Source organism: Cuculus canorus, chromosome 2, assembly GCF_017976375.1.
Source record: "Cuculus canorus isolate bCucCan1 chromosome 2, bCucCan1.pri, whole genome shotgun sequence".
Classification (NCBI taxonomy): Eukaryota; Metazoa; Chordata; class Aves; order Cuculiformes; family Cuculidae; genus Cuculus; species Cuculus canorus.
Genome location: NC_071402.1, coordinates 54,507,164 through 54,525,702, shown reverse-complemented (window position 1 = coordinate 54,525,702; position 18,539 = coordinate 54,507,164). Strand labels below are relative to the sequence as shown.

The window sequence follows — 18,539 nt, the reverse complement described above, 5'->3', positions numbered from 1 at the left end:
AGGATAAAGTTCTTCCGATGCTTTCAAGCCTGATAAGCTGTTGGGATATAAACTCAATGCTTTAATGAGTTCCTTAGTGACTAATCCAATAGTTTTATGACTGGAATTCGCTGCTGGTACAGGACTAGGATATTCACTGTAAATACACACTAGGACTGCAAGACATCTCACAATATATTTTTTCAAAGAAGAGTACATTTAGCTATAGAAGGAAAAACAAACAAACTCATTACCTCTATGGACCCTGGATCTACTTTGACAATTTCTCCTGTGCTGTTGTCATTGCTAAGATTTGGTGGGTTGTGTGAAGATAGCCTTCTCTCTTCCTTTAAGGCATGCTCCAAAAGTTTCTTATTCAAGATCCTGGCAGCATTTTCTGTAAGTGTATACCCTGGAGGAGCAGATAAGTCCTGCCTGATACTTGTCACCTCAGTCCCTTCTTCCTTTTGCGCTTCCGTCCCCAACCGGAGAGGACTGGGTGATCTGCCACGGGCATTTGTACATGGCTCCTGCACTGGGGTCAGTTCTGGTCTGGGTTCTGCTGACCTGGACCGGCTGCTAGATCTGGGGCATTTTTGGAAGGTCTCATGAAAGATGGGGCTATGGTCAATAATGTTGAACAAACTGGAGAGGCCATCATTGATGGTGGTGTGGACAGGACTCTCCCTTGTAGTAGTTGATCTAGCCCAAGCGGACTCACTGAATCCTTTCTGAGGTGTGCCAGGCAAAGTCCGGTTATTTGGCTGGTCTGATTTGGGGAAGATTTTTCTTTGCAACTTTGGAGAGCCATATTTGGGGGAGCAGCATGTGCGTTCAAATTTAGCCTGGACCTTTTCAATTACAGGGGTCACTTGCCTGCTTCTTAGGCTTCTGGATGGTGAAGAGACAGGTGTGGACCCCCCCTTTGGTGTCAGACACTTGTGTGGACTGCTGGTGATACTGCGCAGGGTTTCTGTCTGCAAGCCAACGCTGATCGTCTGAGTGGTCTGTGTCCCTGTTGTTCTCATACCATTGGTTTGACACGCAGTGTCCTTAAACTGAGGCTCTGTTGAATTAGAGTTAGAGCGTATTGCGTTTCGGACAGAGAAAGCAACCTCCTTCATATCATCACTCATGTTTTTGGACATCTCCAAGCTGTGCAATGGTGAGGCAAAGCCCACAGTAGTGCAAATAGGACGTTCAATGGGATGAAGACTGCTCTCCAGAAAATCCTTATGATGTTTGGCCAGGTCACAAGACCACCTTCCAAACATATCTGAGGAAGCACCTTTTGTCTCAGTGACATTCCCCATAGCTTTGGTCACAGAAAATAGGAAGTCTGGCTCAGCCTGTTTTTTCCCTTCGCTGACGGCTATCACTGAGTTATCAAACCTACGGACGACTGGTGGGCTGTGGAAGACCCGAACTCCCATTTTTTCTGTTACACCATGACTCCTCATTGGCTGCTTCTGGCAGTGCTCCGGGCTGGTCATGGTGTTGGTTGTCATAGTGACACTGGTGGTGAGGTACCATGATGATGCTTGGAAAGGATCTAAAGCAGAATCATTCCTGGATTTCCCAATTTCTGTCCTTTCTGCCCAGCCTTCTGCAGGCTTCTCAGTGGCCCCACCGTGGTTCCTAGTGTTACTGTAATCCCAATTTTTGTTGAACTCCTCAATGTATTTCAGATCATCAGGAGAAAGGGGAGGGGTTATGTCATCTTTGCTGCTGGATAAAGGCAGATTTTTTTCTGGTAAAAATGGAGAAATATCCATCAGGCGCTGAAATTCTGACATGGAAGAAACGGACATTGCCCTGGAGAGGGGAACATGAGAGAGTCACTCATAGGCTCGGAAACTCCCACAGAGCAACTTATTTTCAGCAGCAAACTAACTCAGGAAGCACAACTTTCACTATATGCTTATATAAGAAACCACTTTAGCCCTTTCCTTCATTAAAGTTCCTTTTTGTTACCTTTAAAATAGCCGTGAAATGCACATCATGAATGCATGTCATCCTGACATGTCATTAGAAGTACCAAATGGTTTATTAATGGCTCTTAATTTACTGCTTTCTCATGGATTACTGCTTGGCAAATGTCTGAAATACGGATCAGTAGGACACATTTCAGAAACATACCATTCACAGAAAATGAGCCTTTGCAACAATACAAGGTGCGCTATTCAAAGGAAGTGAGGAGTTATTTCCAGCTTGCTGGAAAATCCACTCCTGAGACTGCCCAGGCTGCAAAGCTGGTGTGTGGTGAAGTGGGACATCCAATCTATATGCTGTTACATTGAACTGGCTCGGTGAGTTGTGCTTGTACTATAATCCAACCAAAGGGAATCATTACATGATAATGCTGTATTCTTAGCTAGTTTGAACAAATCACAAGCATTCAGCTGAGTTGTCCTACTGCTTCTTTTTAAGAAAATTCAAACAAAAAAAGAAGCAGCTTTCTGAATGGGACTACTTGAACATGGAAGTAAGTGTAGTTATCAGAGTTACATCGATGAGCTGACTGGCTGGATGACGATTCAGAAAGGAGTTGGTTTTCTATAGCAGTGATCCAGACAACACAGAAAAATCACACTGAATTTTTAACCAAGAGCACTCGTGGCTGTTAGGGTCCATTCACATTAGGAAGAGAGGTGAGATCAGGAGCACAGTTCTGAAGTGGATCTCCTATTCAGATGCTCTGTTTTGCACCATGGGGATGAGCTCAGGGGTCTAGGACAACCCTTCAAGACCATCTCTCTGCAGCCAACTCTCTGTGAGACAACCCTTCACAGGGACAACTCTACACAGAGAGAACTGTAAACATAAGCATGACCCTAACCTAAGCCTAAGCTTAACTCTTAGCTCTAATGGCTCCCCACAAACAGTTGTCTCCGTGGATGGGGCCTTGGGCAGCCTGATCTAGTGGGACATGTCCCTGCCTATCACAGGGGTGTTGGAACTAGATGATCTTTAAGGTCCCTTCCCACTCAAACTATTCAATGACTCGATGATTCTATGGATGGCTGGCCATGGAGAGTTGTCCTGTAGAGCATCGTCCCCACGGAGATTCGTGCCGTGGAGATTTGGCTGTGGCGAACTGTCCTTTCCCTAATCTCAGAGACCATGGGGCTGAGTTCCTTTGGGATGAAAGTGTGCTGGAAGATGCTCTTCTGAAGCACGACTGCTGCACTGCAGGGTTAGGTGGTTATTCAGCCCATGGGATCAGACAAGAACTAGTACAAAGCGAAATATCCCTGACATGCAGGAGCACGTGAGGTCCTCAGCACCAACTGTTTTCCTCTATATATTGACGTATACAGGTCTACGCTAACTGCTAAGGTAGGCATAGCCTTTAGCATATGCTGCAGCTTCATGCGCATTCAGAGTCTGATCTTTTTGCACCACGGCTGAATATGGCCCAAGTTAATCAGAGTAGAACAGAAGCATATTGAGACAAATGAATCCCTGGGTAAATCCCTTAATCTGGCGCACAGGCTGCTTAGGAGGGGGCACAGCCATGCCTCAGCTCTGTGGTTTGGGTGCTAAAGAGCTATAGCTATGGAAGCTGAATATTTGATGGGTTTTTTCCCTGTAAGTTTTACTTACCTTTGAAGATTTCCTTTGTGTGTTTCTTCCTCCTGAAGAAAAACAGAAACAAATAGCATAAGTTATTTCTGAACTTGTTGGTGCCATTCGTTTCTGAGTATCTTGTCATTCACTTCCAGTCAGTTCCACCAGTTATGTTCATATCTAAAACGTGGCTGATTTTCCTTCTGATAAGGAATCTTGAACTGCTAGTGGGAATATCCTTCTCTTTGCACATGGGTAGCAGAACAGGTAATCCCATCAGGACAACAGATCGCACAGGAAAAGCCTGTATACCAAATCTACAACAGGCTTGAACTTTTAATAGTCCCATGCAATTGCAAATGGAATTAAACTCCAAATGGCTTTTTCCACATGAACAATATATCTGGGTCGTGTCTTAGTGAGTAAATTTGTTCTGTAGAGTTAATTCGCTTTATGCCAGAGACCTAGCTGAACTGAAATAAGAGGGTCCTTTGATATAGGACTTTATTATATGTTCTGTATGAACCAACAAATGGCACCAGTTGAAACTCATTGATCTAGCTATATTAGATGTGTGGAAAGACTATTGCCTGTTTTGTAGGGGGAATATCTACAGCTTCCTTAACAGCATTAAGATGTTTTTATGGCAATTATGTCCCTGTGACAATTCTCATAATGAACTGTTTTCTTAATAAATGCTTCTGCAGCAATTGCTCTACAGTTATTACTTTAACTGTTCGCTTATATTTCTAATAACCTATAGAGAAATAGAAAATATGATCAGGAAATAAACATGAGTATTAGCACCCATTCTCATGAAATCAAGAATATTACCAACAAAGAAGAGTATTTCAAACTGTGACTATTCAAAAAGAGCACTGCTTAACTCAGCAAATACCTTTCTGGTATTCAGAATCAGGGGAAAAATAGGAGTAAACTGATCCTCCGTTCATTCGCTCTGGTGCAAGTCTGGCAGAATGTTGGTGGCTTCAGTGGGATTACTACAGAGTAAATTCTACTCTACCTGAATGGAGAATCAGGCTGAAGGCTGCACTAACTTCTACTGCAGTTAGTGCCATAAAGAAAATAGAGTGGAGAGGAACAGTCAGCAGCCTGCAGATGCCCCTCTGCACCTTCAGTTAAGCTGTTCATTAAACTCCAATCAGTCTCACTTGAGTAAACCCTCTAAGGGGAAATGACTGCCCAGGTTTTACTAAAACATGCTTTAAAGAGTAAAAAGCTATGCAAACATCACCAAGGATCAAATTTTGCTGCAAAGTTTTGTTAATAATGTCTGAAAAACAGAAAAGAGAAGAGAGATATCCCTTCTTAAATACCAGACTGAATTTGAAGACAAAACATAGATCTCTGACACTGGTACCAATATTCTTCACTGAGCGTTTGGACACGTATGAAATAAAAGCTAAGAAATAACAAGCATGGGATCCCATACTACCAGCCATACATTTAAGGCACTGAGGGAGGAAAACCTAACTGGAACACACAGGTACATACTGCTACTTAAAATGTAAGAAGGATGATCGCATTTCATGCTTTCCTTAATCATTCTTTCTCTTCTTACCCTCAAAGAACCTGATTTCTCAATCCTTTAGCTAAGTAACAATATTATATATATCAAAGAAATGCTTGGGTCAAATTTTCACAGACATGGATGTTCAAGTCAAGGCATACCTGTGAACTTGGCCCTGCAGGGAGCTTTGAGATCTGACCTGTTAACAAACTCTTTTCCAGGGTGGTCAAATTTTCAAGCCAGACTGAACAGATACATCTTTGACTGGGAAACTTCTGCTTCCCTAATGGCTATAATACATACACCCAATCAGTATTTACGTGCCCACAACACAAGACGAATGTCTAATCCATGTGCATAAATCTGAACTTTCAGGCAATAAAAAAGCTCATAACTTGCATCAAGCAATGTGGTGCCTGCTTGGTAATTGTATATTCTGGCAGTCTTTGAATGCTTCTTGCTCTGTAACAGCAGCTAACGTTCAAGGAACAATAAAAAATAAAGGAGAAGTTAGTGTTTTGATGTTGTAACATGTTTTTGATTTCACAGGAACCATGAAAATCTATAGCTGTCCTTAGTGTGAACATACTCAAGTGTCGCAACACACTAGTTCACAGACTACTTTGTACCAGCATATGGGGTTGAGCACTCTGGATTTCATTCAGCAATAATATAAGCAGGACTGTGAAAATGGTAAATGTAAGCCTGTAGTGGTGCAGATTTTACTAGGACAGAGACTACATTCACTATGGCCCAGCAGCATCTCTTAGCACTGTTTTTTACATCTTTATAGCTCTATAGTGTAGCCTGAGGGTAAGTGCTTTGCTGATGAATAACAACTTCATTTTTTTTAATATCTTATCTCACTTACTCATGCTAATCTATTTAGAAGGCAACCACAGTGGAACAACCAGAACTGCCTCTCTACAGCACTTACTGCTTTACTAACAAAATATAGTCCATGTTTCCGCGTACATACATATCTACTTACAACTGGAAGAGATTTAAGACCTTCTAAACCAGTATGTTGTGTCAAATATAGTTAATATACATAACACAAATGGCCACGAAGTGAGGTAATTTTTCAGACCTTTAGCCTGGCTCCCAGTTTCTCAGGTGATTGACGCTGCTATAACCGGCTCCTAGCAAGGAATGAAATCTCATCCATACCAAATTCACTACTAGGTAACTGTAAGCAGTGCCCACAACACAATATCTCACTTCCTACAGCTGGGATGCTCGTATCCGTTCTGACATAAGAGACAATATGCCAGCATGATGAAAGGTAGAAGAACGCATACTTCCGTTAATCCGGTCAAGAATTTCTCCCGCTCCAGCTGCCGAGACCGGTGCTCATCAGACTCATCAGGGGAATCAAGAGACAGTGACTCCAGAAAGAGGTTTTCTGTGGCACTGCACCGATCGCTCTCCTTCAGCTTAGACAGTGACCGATCCTCAAACTGAATGGCATCTGAATCAGAGTAGGATCTTGACCCCATTGAACGAGGCACATGAAGGTTACCCTGGGTCGTAAATGGACGAAGATTACTTTCCTTCTGGTCAGACAGAAAACCACCTTCTCTTTGTGAGCTCACTTCCTTCTGAAGCTGGAAACAAGGCAAATTAAAACAAACAGCAATTACTCACGTAGTATACGCATTCAGCAGAACTCATCCTTCCCCAAAGTATGGCATCTGTGGCTTGGGGAGGCTGAAATCAGTGACTGGCCCCAAGGTCACTGGCTTTGCAGCACTGGTCCTTCTACAAACTAGTCTCTAGGACTTTGATGCTATTATTCATGGATTTTGAGTGATTAAATGTGTATACATATAGTTTTCCTTGTTTACATATATATGCATATATGTACACAAAATAATGCATCTGCCTGTAATCTAATTTTTAAAGAAACAAATCAACACCAACTGTTGCAATCTTGATATGACATGATCTGGTAATATAATAGAAGTCAAAGCTCAAGGAAAGGTGAGTAACTTGGAGCCTCATCAAAACAAGCACATTTTTCTTCTAGTCAAGTACATTTTTCTTCTACAAAGGCTGCACTTTCATGTACATCAGTAGTTTCCAGAGGTGGAAAATTCCACATAACAAAAGAAAAAAACCTTTGTTTTAAAGACAGTCTAGCCCTAATGCATGGCTAGAAATGTGACTGTTTCTACAGAACAGCATTGTCAACAGGATGAATCAGACATGCAAAGCACATTTGAAGAAAATGCATATTTATGGAAGGGCCATCAAAGCTATGACATTAACACTACACTTTGCAAAAGCTGGGTGAAGAGAAGGTGAACCACCAGTGAAACTTACTTCCAATATTAAAATTAGATTATGCGATCAACTTTTCCTTTAATTTTAACTACAACAGGATAGATTAAGTAAGTGATATTTTCAAACGTAACGAATGACAGCAGGAATCTGGTAAGTAATTGATGCTTTGCTAGAGCAGCCTGCTAAGGTTAGTGACAATAACCTGCAAATGCAAGCCATTCCCTAGGACCCTAGAGACTGTGGACCTACAAAACATATTATTTTAATCTTGTTACATGTATTTGTAAAAATAAACAGACGTTCTGTTGCCTAACTTAAATAAAAATATTTTAGGTCTCAAATGAGACCTACATTTGCACTTGGGCTAAAATCAGTGGTATTTTTCCTGATTCAAGTCTACAAAAAGGTGAATGTATCTTCAGTGCTTTGCTCATGACATAAAAATCTGAACTGTTTTTATTGGAAAGAGCTAATTTAAAATATCCTATAAAGGTAGGTGCCAGAAGGTATATCCCAAGAGATCTTGGAGTCCATTCTCCAAGCATATGCAGCAAGATCCAAAGCAAGGAGAAATGGTGATTGTGTGTTTTCTGTACACAGAGTTCCAACTGCAAGCCCTTCCAGATTTTCAGAGATCCTATAATGATAATGATCTGGGGACCTTTATGAGAAAACAGTACAGTTTACTGGCTCACCCTCCGAATCTCAGTCAGTTGATAGGAGAACTTAAGCGAGTAATACTGTCCTAGCTTTTCAAAGCAACTAATGATTTAGAGTCCTTGTGTATTTATACCTTTAAACACACACAATTTCATAAGGGTGGTTTTGTGGGTTTAAATATTTGTCAGTGTGGTCTATACACAATTAGCTTTAGAAGCACAGTGGAGGGGGATCCTCCAAGGGAAAACACAGTGACAGTGTACTTGAAAAGAAAAAATCCATCAACTTGGATCTCTGTAAAAAAGTAGGCCATCATGTTTTTTCAGATGCAAGCTGTATTCCCACAACCATTCAGAGCAAAGTATTTTATATATTTTATATATTGGTGTGAACTTCCCCCTTATATACATGTATTATTCAGGATCTGTGTGAAAGCAGACAGGCATAAAGCATTAGTATGAAATTTGGCACACACGCTTCTGCTATCTTTTAGACTCTGTTTTTCAAACACACACACTGGTGTCGTCTCCTCATCTTCTATGCATTGCCATACATGGAATACACACAGAAAAAACCCTGGGGAGAACGACTTCAGAGATATACTAATTGTTTCCATATAAAGCAGGTCATGACTGCAATCTAAGAGAATATTCAACTAAAAGCCTGCAAATATTTGGAAGCTTCCTGTCACACAAGGAAATGTTTGATTATACGCAAAGATGCGAGTTATGGAAGTTTTGCAGGCACATAGTCAAGATTTCAAATACTAGTTCTGATCATCTAGTCCTTGGAAATTAACTTGATATAATATTTTTCATTTTCTCTCTCAACTGCTAATTCTGTGTACAATTCTGTTGTACTGTAAACATGTAGTTGATGCTTAGAAGTTCAGAACAGGAAAAAAAGAAATCAGCTCTAGAACTAGTTAACAGCTGTTTTGTCGGCTCTCACAAGATGACACTGAGAGGTTATGTCAAATTTGAAGAGAATTAAAGGCTTGGTAACATTAACAGAGATTTCTCTGTCTCTTCCTTCAATGTAAACCATACCCAGGGAATAAAAAAAGCAGTCTTTAAGTACATTAAGTCCCTCAAGCTATTGAGGATATACTGAAGAGATAGTATTAAAAAGTACAGTTCATAGGGACAGCAGTACGAACACCCAAAGAGGTAGTGACTCTCCAAAGAAAAGTTTGTGCCCACATCCTTAGTACATTGGGAAATTTTCTGAAGGTTATTTAATTCCCATTTTGCATGAAAGATACGCAGGAGGCAGTATGGTCACTGAAACTCAGCAGTTTAGATACCAGCCCAGTGAAATCATGGAGAACTAGGCATCTTCTGCTACTGAACCCTGGGAACCAGGTGAGTTGTATGGAGACCTCTGCTACAGTGTTTGTTATTTTATCTTAAGAGACATACTACTGGTCTGCATTAAAAGGAATCATAAGATCTAGCTTAAAAAGTTGTATGAAGTACACACAAAACTCCTCAGATAAACAGGAAATTAAAAAATCCAGAATATAGCTTATTGATATTTTTAAATTATGAAGCTCAAAAATCACCTTTCTTGGTCTGTAAAACCTTCCTATTGGCGAGTGCCCACTCAGACCTACCCATTCAGTATTGATTTTAGAAATATCTGTAGAATGTAGCATTTTCCTAAGTGCTTCTTTATGGGTTTAACAGCTACGGTTTAAACTGAGGCCTAATTGTGGACTCATAATGTTTACAGCCTTGTGTCTTTTTTTAGCTTCCTGTTGCAGCCCAGGGATGGGAAACATGAGACACATGTAATGAACCTTTTCCAAAAACTGGTCATCTGCTTTCATCAACTTAACCTGTGAAGCTACTTTGTACTTCGTTCAAGCCTAGCGCTCCCTAGGGAGCACGCATAAATCTGGTGCAGTTCTATTTCTGATGTCCTAAGGACAGAAAGAATTCAGTTAATTGAGGATCCACAATTTCAGTTGTTTTTCTTATTTTTCCTGGAAGGTATGACTCAGAGCTGAACAATCTTCAGTCAAAAATGGTGTATTAACTCTCCCTCATTAAACTTATTTTCTTCTGTGGCTTCCAGCCAGGTAATAAATCCATTAGGTATAATTTGGCTCTAGTAGTAAGTCGATACAAGTGCATATGGGCATGAAAAACAAAGGGACAGGTACGCAATTATCAGATCTGCAGTTGACAGCAGAGGTGTGTACAAAATTCATGTGACCAATGTTAGATGTGTCATCTGCATCTGAATATTTAGTATTGACAGCCGTCTATTTGTTACCAATCAAGGCTCTTCACGCTAACCCCTGGATTCCTTTGCTAGAGAAAAAGAATTCTACTGAATAGTTGCAGCAGCTGCATCTTTGGCGGCTAATTCACAGATGAGCAGACTTCTTTGGCAGGAAGATGTATGTCAAACCTTGAACAACCCTGCATGTGGGATTGAGTATTTTAGCACAAAAAGCTTTCAGGCAGAATGAATTTATGTGACCATATCTGTCCGGGGTAACTGAAATGAGGCAGGAAATGACCTTTAACCTGGAGCTGATTGATTTCTCATAAGTGGTCTTTTACAGGGATTATGAGCATTTTCCTTTTTCCTCCCTTGCTAATGTAAATTGTTTTGTAGCGTGAGAAACACTGCTGTAGCCAAGAAACAAAAATTGTTCTTGCCCTGCTTCTTAACAGTCTCTTGACCTTACCCTGAGCGTAGTAATGCTGCAATGCCTCATGCTTGCAGCCAGCCACTGCTCACTCAAAGATGCCTCCTTACCTGCTCTATCCGCCTGAGCAGTTCCTTCTTTTGACGCTCCCATTCTTGCCGGTCTCTATCAAGCCTGTCCAGGAGTTCCACCTTTTCTCGATTCCAATTCTTCTCATTGTGCTGGATTTGCCAGCGCAGGTCCATCACCACACCATGACTCTCAGCCAGAAGCTTCTTGTGCTCCTCTCTTTCCCTTTTGAAAGCTCCCTTTGCATCAGAAGTGAGGCCTGTTTCTCCTGAGGTGTTCTTACTCTTCCCTTCCAGCTGGCATTAAAATAAAACATTATTAGGATATCAAACTTTATGTGGTAAAATCCTGTGTCTGCCAACGAATTTGAGTTAAAGACCTAACTCCACAGAGGTAATGGTAAAATTAAGACAATTCTTAGCTATAACGTTTTCAATAAATTATTGATGATGTTCAGCTTGAAAAACATTTTAAAATCAAGACAGTGAAAACCATAGCCAATCATTTCCCAAGCTCTACAAGCTCATGCTATTAAGACATCAGTTGTGACCTTTCTGCTGGGAGTGTAGGTACCAGCAATGAAAGAAACACTGGGACGAAATCCACTCTCGTCATGACCTCTGAGACAATCACCAGGACAATGTTCTCAGCTACTGCTCTGCCTTTGTGCTGTCACTCAGTGCCCTCAAAACCTAAAGACAGTGCATTCATCTTCTGAAGAGATATTTCCCAGAACAACCCTCAGCAATGGTCTTATTCTACAGCTCCCCACACCTTCCAACATAAGAGGGTGTTAGCAGCACAAGATGTCCTGAGATCATCCTTTCCATCTCTGTAACTTCTACTGTCCGAATGGATTTCTAGTGCAGTTAACTGATGCTCGTTTCCTTCTCCTTTACTTCATGCTCAAGGATGAGCTTGATCAGACCGGAAGATCTGGCCCAAGTTAATAGATGTATAGGAAAATGCAGGCCTGATGGGTTGTCAGGAGGTCTCGTTCAACCCCCTGCCCCCAACAAGGTTGATTCTGAGATCAGACCAGGTTGTGCAGGTCTTTGTTCAGTTGAATCCTCACAAACCTCAAGGACAAAGACTGCACAACTTCTTCGGCCAACGTGACACACTGCTGGACTGTTGTCAGAATGAAAAAAGTACTCAGTGGTTTTGTGTAAGTTCAAGCAAGTACAGCATTTATCCCTGAAGCCTGACCTTTTGTTGACAATTCAGCAGATGTATGAGTGACTCAGAATGGGATACACCCCTGGCTCTGCAGGTGAACTGGAGTGAAAAGCAGCAAAAACTCATCTCTGCCTCTGAAGTTAAAACTGTTCTCAAAAAGGAGAAGTAGCAGGTCTGCTGGGAAACACATTTCTTTAGCAAAAGAGAAGGACACCACCTTCATATTTCTCTATGTGGAAAATAAACCCAAACTTCCTGAGTAAAGGGAAGTTCAGACTGGATTCAGGAGTGAGGCTTACTGTCTCTGGAACAGCCTGTCCAAGCAAATGGCAGAGAGGTCATTGCTCAAGTAACTTAAAATTGTACTGAGCTGCAGAGAACATCCTGTTACAGCCACTTGCATTTACAAGGAGATCCTTGAACACCTGTGTCCTATACCACTAATTTCTTAATTCCAGTTTTTTTCAGTGACCAATCAACCAAAAAAATCAGTTATAAAAAAGCAGCATCCTGTTTTACCAAAGCTGATGTGACACTTTCTCACACATACTGTTTGTGCAGTGTAAATCTGTGGGATAAGCAGCAATGTCCAAGAGGCTGTCCTGCACACAGCTGCAGAGGACATGCAGGTGACATGGGAGAGAAATGCAGAACATCCCAGGAGAGACACCTCTGTGCTGCAGATTCATGATGGAAGACACTTTATCTGGGCAGAACAGATCGTGAAGAGGATAGAAGGCTTTGCTGCCTTCCTGCCCACTAACCAGCACATTCACAGCCCCCATGTTAGTTCAGCAATATATAAAAGTATCGCTGATGGTTTACAAACTCACTGCTAACTTCGCGTAATGGCCTTTTGCCTCTTGCTACATCATTCCTATGTCCATCCACAAGTTCCCAGCTACCTTTCATGGTGCTGCAGGAGTCAAAGTTGCTGCTGCAGCCAGGGTCAGCCATCCTGGCAACCATTCTTTTAGGTTTGTTTGCTTTAATTTTGTTCCAGTATGTAAAGAGTGGCTACCAGCAAGATGGACACTCCTTTTTTACAAGGAGTTGCATGGAGAAGTTGAGGGGTAATGAGTACAACTTACTCCTGGGGAGATTCTAACTTGACGCAAGAAGAAAATTTTTCGCAATGAGAACAATCAGCCATCGGAACAATCTCCCTAAGGAAGTAGTGGGTTCCCCAACACTGGACACTTTTTAAGATTCAGCTAGACAGGGAGCTGGGCCATCTTGTTTATACTGTGCTTCTGCCACGAAAAGTTGGACAAGATGATCCTTGAGGTCTCTTACAACCTGGTATTCCATGATCCTATGATTTTACTGTCCTGTGGTGTGCATCCCCTGGCTCACCCTTGCAAGTTCCTGCTGGGTTTACTAAGTAGCTGTGACACTAAAGAATGAAGTATTTCAGGAGTATCACTGCAGAGTTGAAAACAGCCAAAATAGTAAGGGACTGATGAAGTAAACTCTACACAGTTTCCCTACAACTAAGGGCTATTTAGGACTAATTCTCTGTCCTATATGTAGGTCATCTTTCAAGTACCTTTGATGCCTCCATAGACTGCTCATCTTTCAATAGCAGCTCTCAGGAGAGGCTGCTGGAGTGTCTGGGGTAAATCTGATCAGGCTGCAGTGCAGACATAATGTTACAACTCTACTGCCTCCTGAGGAATAATGCCAAATGTGGCAGTGGCTATTGCTACCAAGCTAAGTTGCAAAAGTGTGCCAATGCTTGTGATAAATTCTTTAGCTGGCACGAAATTGCCAAAACCAATCTATAACGCAAAGAAATATTCAGATGCAATAAATACAGTTCATATGATTATCCTAAAAAGCATTCACTTCTTCCATTTTTTTGAATATTAAAGAAATAGCAAAATGTCAAACCTTAATAAGACTCATGCGCTCCCTCCCTTTATACCACTGACTTCTTTACCTCGACCAGGCAAATTCTCAGCCTTTCAGTTAGCAAACAAGAAAAGCAGTGCCTGGGCCAGGCTGTCTGTGAAGGGCAGGAAAACTGAGAAAGGCAGTGGAGAGAAACAATGTGCTCCAGAGGAGCGATACCCCAGGAATACATGGCTTGCCCAAGCTGCCAAAATACAGCAAGTCACCGTGTGCTGGACCACAGGCTCACCTAGACAGAGAGCTGGCTCTTGCCCCATTTGAGATGAATACAGGAAGCCTGTAAGTATAAAGATGAGTACAAAACCCAAGGCAACTATACAGAAATACACCTTCAGAATAACTTCCTGATATTCAATGATTTGGGATCTAAAACCTTTTCCAGTGGTCTCTTTAGACTCAGGAGACAGTTCTTGGTGCCTGTGGAAAGCAGAACAATGCTCCTGGCAAGAAGAGTGCCCTTCTGCCTCTGTTTTGAGGAAACAGCTCCACTCATGGCAGAAAGGTACGTTGGTGGTTCGTTATCATGGAAGTCCAGATGTGACTTTCCTAAACCTGCTAACTGCTAAGGGTGGCCAGATACCTCTCCATGTACACCACAGCTGATATTCCTCCAGTTGTGCTGAAGCTAGACCACTGATTGGAGTCCTAATGAGGGTCTATGTCCTTACATGCAAGTTGTCAATGACATTAGCCCCACATACTAACGTACCCCTCCTTCCAAACCTTTGTCAGTTCCCAGAATATTGGGATTTTTCACTTGCTCAGATGGAGGCTGCAAACTACTCGGACTCCTTATTGGCTCAGAGTTATCCCAATACCATACTTGGGAGCGATGCCATTATTTCTTACCTATTTCTTATCTTAAAAACAACGCCTAAGGATCCTTCTGCCAAATAAAATGTACATGCATTTCTGACAGCCAAGACTTCTATTTTTAACTACATATGCAGTGTTAAAGCTCCAAAGCAGCAGGCAACAGTACATTGTCACCTCTGATATGCAGTGCTTTTGTATCAAAAGTCTTCTTTCCTTTTTTATTCCTGAGTTGAAGCATCAAAATGCAAAACCATTGACAATGACTATTAATTAGGAGTTGACTCTCTTGAGGAAAACGCTAATTGACCTGCTGCTTCACAAAAAAGCAGAAAGCAGCAGCACTGAAGACAACAGTGGTGATTAGAAAGATCTTGAGAATCCGTGGGCTTGTCAAGGGTTTGTCAGCTCTATACCCCTCCTAGGGTGGGAGCATTGTACAGTGCACTGCTTCATCACTACCAAACAAAATAACAGAATGACATCATGAGAACTTCTTCTACCCACGCTGACACGACAAACCTGGCTATTTAGTTAAAGCTCTTGTTATGCCACATGTTGGCACAAAATAGCAGAAGATGTTAACATGACTACATGTAATGCTGATATTTTACATGTTCCTCGCTAGCTCTGCCCATTTTGATCCTGAAATTGAACTCATAACAAAAACACCCCATATCCTGAATCCTTAACATTAGTTCGAGTTAAATTTATGGTTTTATTATTTCTGTTTCAGGCTTATTACATCATTACTTTAATACTTAATATTTTAATTGCTTCCTTGTAATTGTGAGCACGTACACCAGACCTCAGTGTGACACTCACATTGTTTACCCTATCCTAACCGATATTAGGGACTCGTTTTTTACGTGAAATAGAAACGTAGTTTGGAGAACCAGCTAAGAAAGACAGCTTTATGTCTTAGATATTGACCAGTTTCATTCTTTTAATTTGCTGGAAAAAATGTAAAAATAACACTCGCGGCTTGATAATTACCATATGTTATATTATTACCTGTGGAACAGTAGAGGTAGCACAGAGCTTGATAAAGCCAACAGAAGGAAAGATGCAAATCTATCTTCTCCCTGGGCAGGAATGGTAGCACTGTCCTGGTGCTAAACACTAGCCAAAGCATCAGCTTGGGGTCCATGCATAAGAAAAGCATGCAAGCTCTGAATTGGCAGTTTGCTGTGAAACTAACTCTCTCTAAGTTTTGTTCTTTGTTGCCATCAAAGTTTTATTTTGGGAGGAGTGAAAATAGGGATTGATTTTGATACCTTTTTCAAGCGATCTGTTGTCTAGAAATGTGTGTGCACTAAGAAGCAGCTGAACTGAGAATCTGAATCCACCGAGAGAAAACTGCTAAAATGAAAGCTTCTTACTTCATTCTGGGAAAGCAGCCTACAGTACCTGGACAGGAAAAGCAGTACTTGCATCTCAGTTCTGTGCGTCACAGTGAGTCTCCAATGTTCAGTAAATCCTCCTAAATGTAACACTCTCCTGGCAGCGAGTATTTTCATTATATTTGTCTTCTGCAGAGAAACTCTACGACTGTAAATCTTTTTATGAGGACCTGAATGTACTAATTCTCCCACCCCTCCCCTCTTCAATGCGTAAAATTTTGTGCCATCAGCTTTAGAAATTAATCCTTTGGGGGGGTTTGCTTACTTGTTTTCATATTGCTTCAGAAACAGTAGATCTTCTGTGTACAGACATACATTACACAGAAGCACCTGGCACCAGATTTTATATACAAACTTCTAACAGTATCCTGTGGCAGGTAGCTAGAGCCCTCTCTTCAGTGGGGTACCATCCATCACTAGCCAGTAGCTTCGAATAGCTGGCTTAATATTAAAACATTGATCTAACAATTCAGTATTATTAAATCACTCTTTCTCTCCTATGCACCAAATAGTGCAGTTGTTATGTGCCAAGACACAGTGACGAGGTAATTATGAGCACACCAACATCAAGACATTTGCTCTCCTATGAATGCCAATAAATAGACACCTGCATGTCTCATTACCACAGCTGAGATGTTACTAGCCAACTATTCTGAGAAAATACAGCAAGGAGAGGTTCACTTCCTTTGTCCTAGCCTATGTTAAACAGTATCTACCACATGAGCACTCTTACTGGAACAACTGGAATCCAAGAGGCAACTTAAGAGGCAAAGCTTTGTTCAGGCATCAGTACGGCTTCAGGTATCAGAGCAAAATGAATAAATACAGTTCTTTTCCTGGCTGTCATCTATTTCCCATTTCTTTAAGCACCTCTGCCATTCTTTAGTGGTGTTCAACACAGCGGATATTACCTGTTCAAGGTGGCACTTTAGTTCAGTCATTTCCACCTCCCAGGCTGCCTTGTGCAGGGCGTACTGCTGCTGGAGCCCCTGTCGCTCACGCTCCTCGTCCCGCAGCTCTGAGCGGAAGTCATCCAGCAAACCCTTCAGAGCTTTCAGAAGCTTCCGACTTTCACTTGCCTGCCACAATAAAGCAAAAGAAATGCTGTCATCAGATGGCTTTAGACTCCAGCTTCACTTTTAGAGGGAAAAAATACCTGTGCGTCCACTGCATGGAAGAGAAAAGTACCTGGGCTACCTTTTGCGTGAGAAAGCTAAGAATAGTGATGCCTTCTCTGTCTACAGGCTGCCCAGGGAAGGTTGAGTCAACAACCCTGGAGGTATTTAGAAGATGTGTAGATGTGGTCCTTAAGGATAGGATTAGCGATGGACTTGGATGGGTTACATTAAGAGCTGGACTTGATGATCTTAAAGGTCTTTTCCAATCTAAGTGATTCTATGATTCCATGATTCTAATTCTCATTAGTCCTAGTCCTGAGGCACATGTGAAAGCCAAAGATACTTAAGCCACACTGAAAAAGGCACGAAAGCAACTTTCTGTAATAACATCCTTTTTAATATTGTAAACCAAAGACAGAGTAACATTCTTGAGGTTTGTTGGGTAGCTGGACATCTCATACTCAACATTGCTCAACATCAATCCTCAAATATTTGTAAACTACATATAAAGAAAAAAGATTAATTTTCAATGCTTTTATATTATCAGATAAAATTACTTTGAAAAAAAAATGTGAGGTTTTGAGCCAAGTATCTCTGCTAAGGTGTTTCACTAGTCTATACTTCACATTTTCCCTCAGTCCAAGGAAGCTGAACACAGGTTAGCATCGCAGCAGCACCCTGTTTGGTACCAAAGGCATGAAGGCCAGGTAGGCCACCCTCTCCCTCTTGCAGATGGGATCAAAGAGCAACCTCCACCCTTTCATCCACGTCAAGTTGAGAAGGTTATGATCTTGATGAAAATGTTGTCTGTGGTGTTGTGCTAGCTAGAAGCCATGAATGGAGTCAAATTAACAGTCCAGAGCTGACATCTGATCTTGTCAAATACTGAAAGACAGCATGCATGTTTATTCGAATATCTGATTTTTTTCTTAGTTTTGGCATTTACTTTCTGCAAATTCTCTGGAAATGTGCAAAACTTGTCATTTTTATGTTAAATATTAAAGAACGTTTTTTAAAGACTCATTCTGTATCAGTAAAACAGAAGGTATCCCATTGTTTTTTGCAGTCATTGAATTAGGAAAAAGAAACATAGAACACAATTTATTTATCAAAAATTTAAATCAATTATTCCCAATGAGCCTCTCAAAGACCATGGAGTAACTAGAGATTGTATCTGACAAGTTATTTTTACCAGAAAACTTTTTCAATGAAATTACAGTTGATTAGCAGACATAGCATGAGCATAAAAATCAGAAAACTGAACAAATACAGCATTTAATCAGCTGGTTCTCATGAATGTGCTAGCTTCCTTGGAAAGGCCTAACTCAAATTAGCTATGCCAATTCTTGCATGAC

General features: G+C 41.2%; 1 protein-coding gene across 9 annotated transcripts in view; it reads right to left on the bottom strand.

Annotated features, from left to right (window-relative positions):
• The window catches only part of MTCL1 (microtubule crosslinking factor 1), a 112,534-nt gene that overhangs the window by 8,796 nt on the left and 85,199 nt on the right, over positions 1-18,539 (bottom strand). For all 9 annotated transcript variants that reach the window (XM_054057222.1, XM_054057225.1, XM_054057226.1 and 6 more), the window contains 5 exons: positions 16,978-17,145; positions 10,799-11,053; positions 6,382-6,687; positions 3,586-3,617; positions 234-1,794 (listed from right to left, as the gene is read on the bottom strand). In XM_054057222.1, coding sequence (XP_053913197.1) covers positions 234-1,794; positions 3,586-3,617; positions 6,382-6,687; positions 10,799-11,053; positions 16,978-17,145 — 2,322 coding nt within the window. The remainder of the gene's footprint in view (positions 1-233; positions 1,795-3,585; positions 3,618-6,381; positions 6,688-10,798; positions 11,054-16,977; positions 17,146-18,539) is intronic.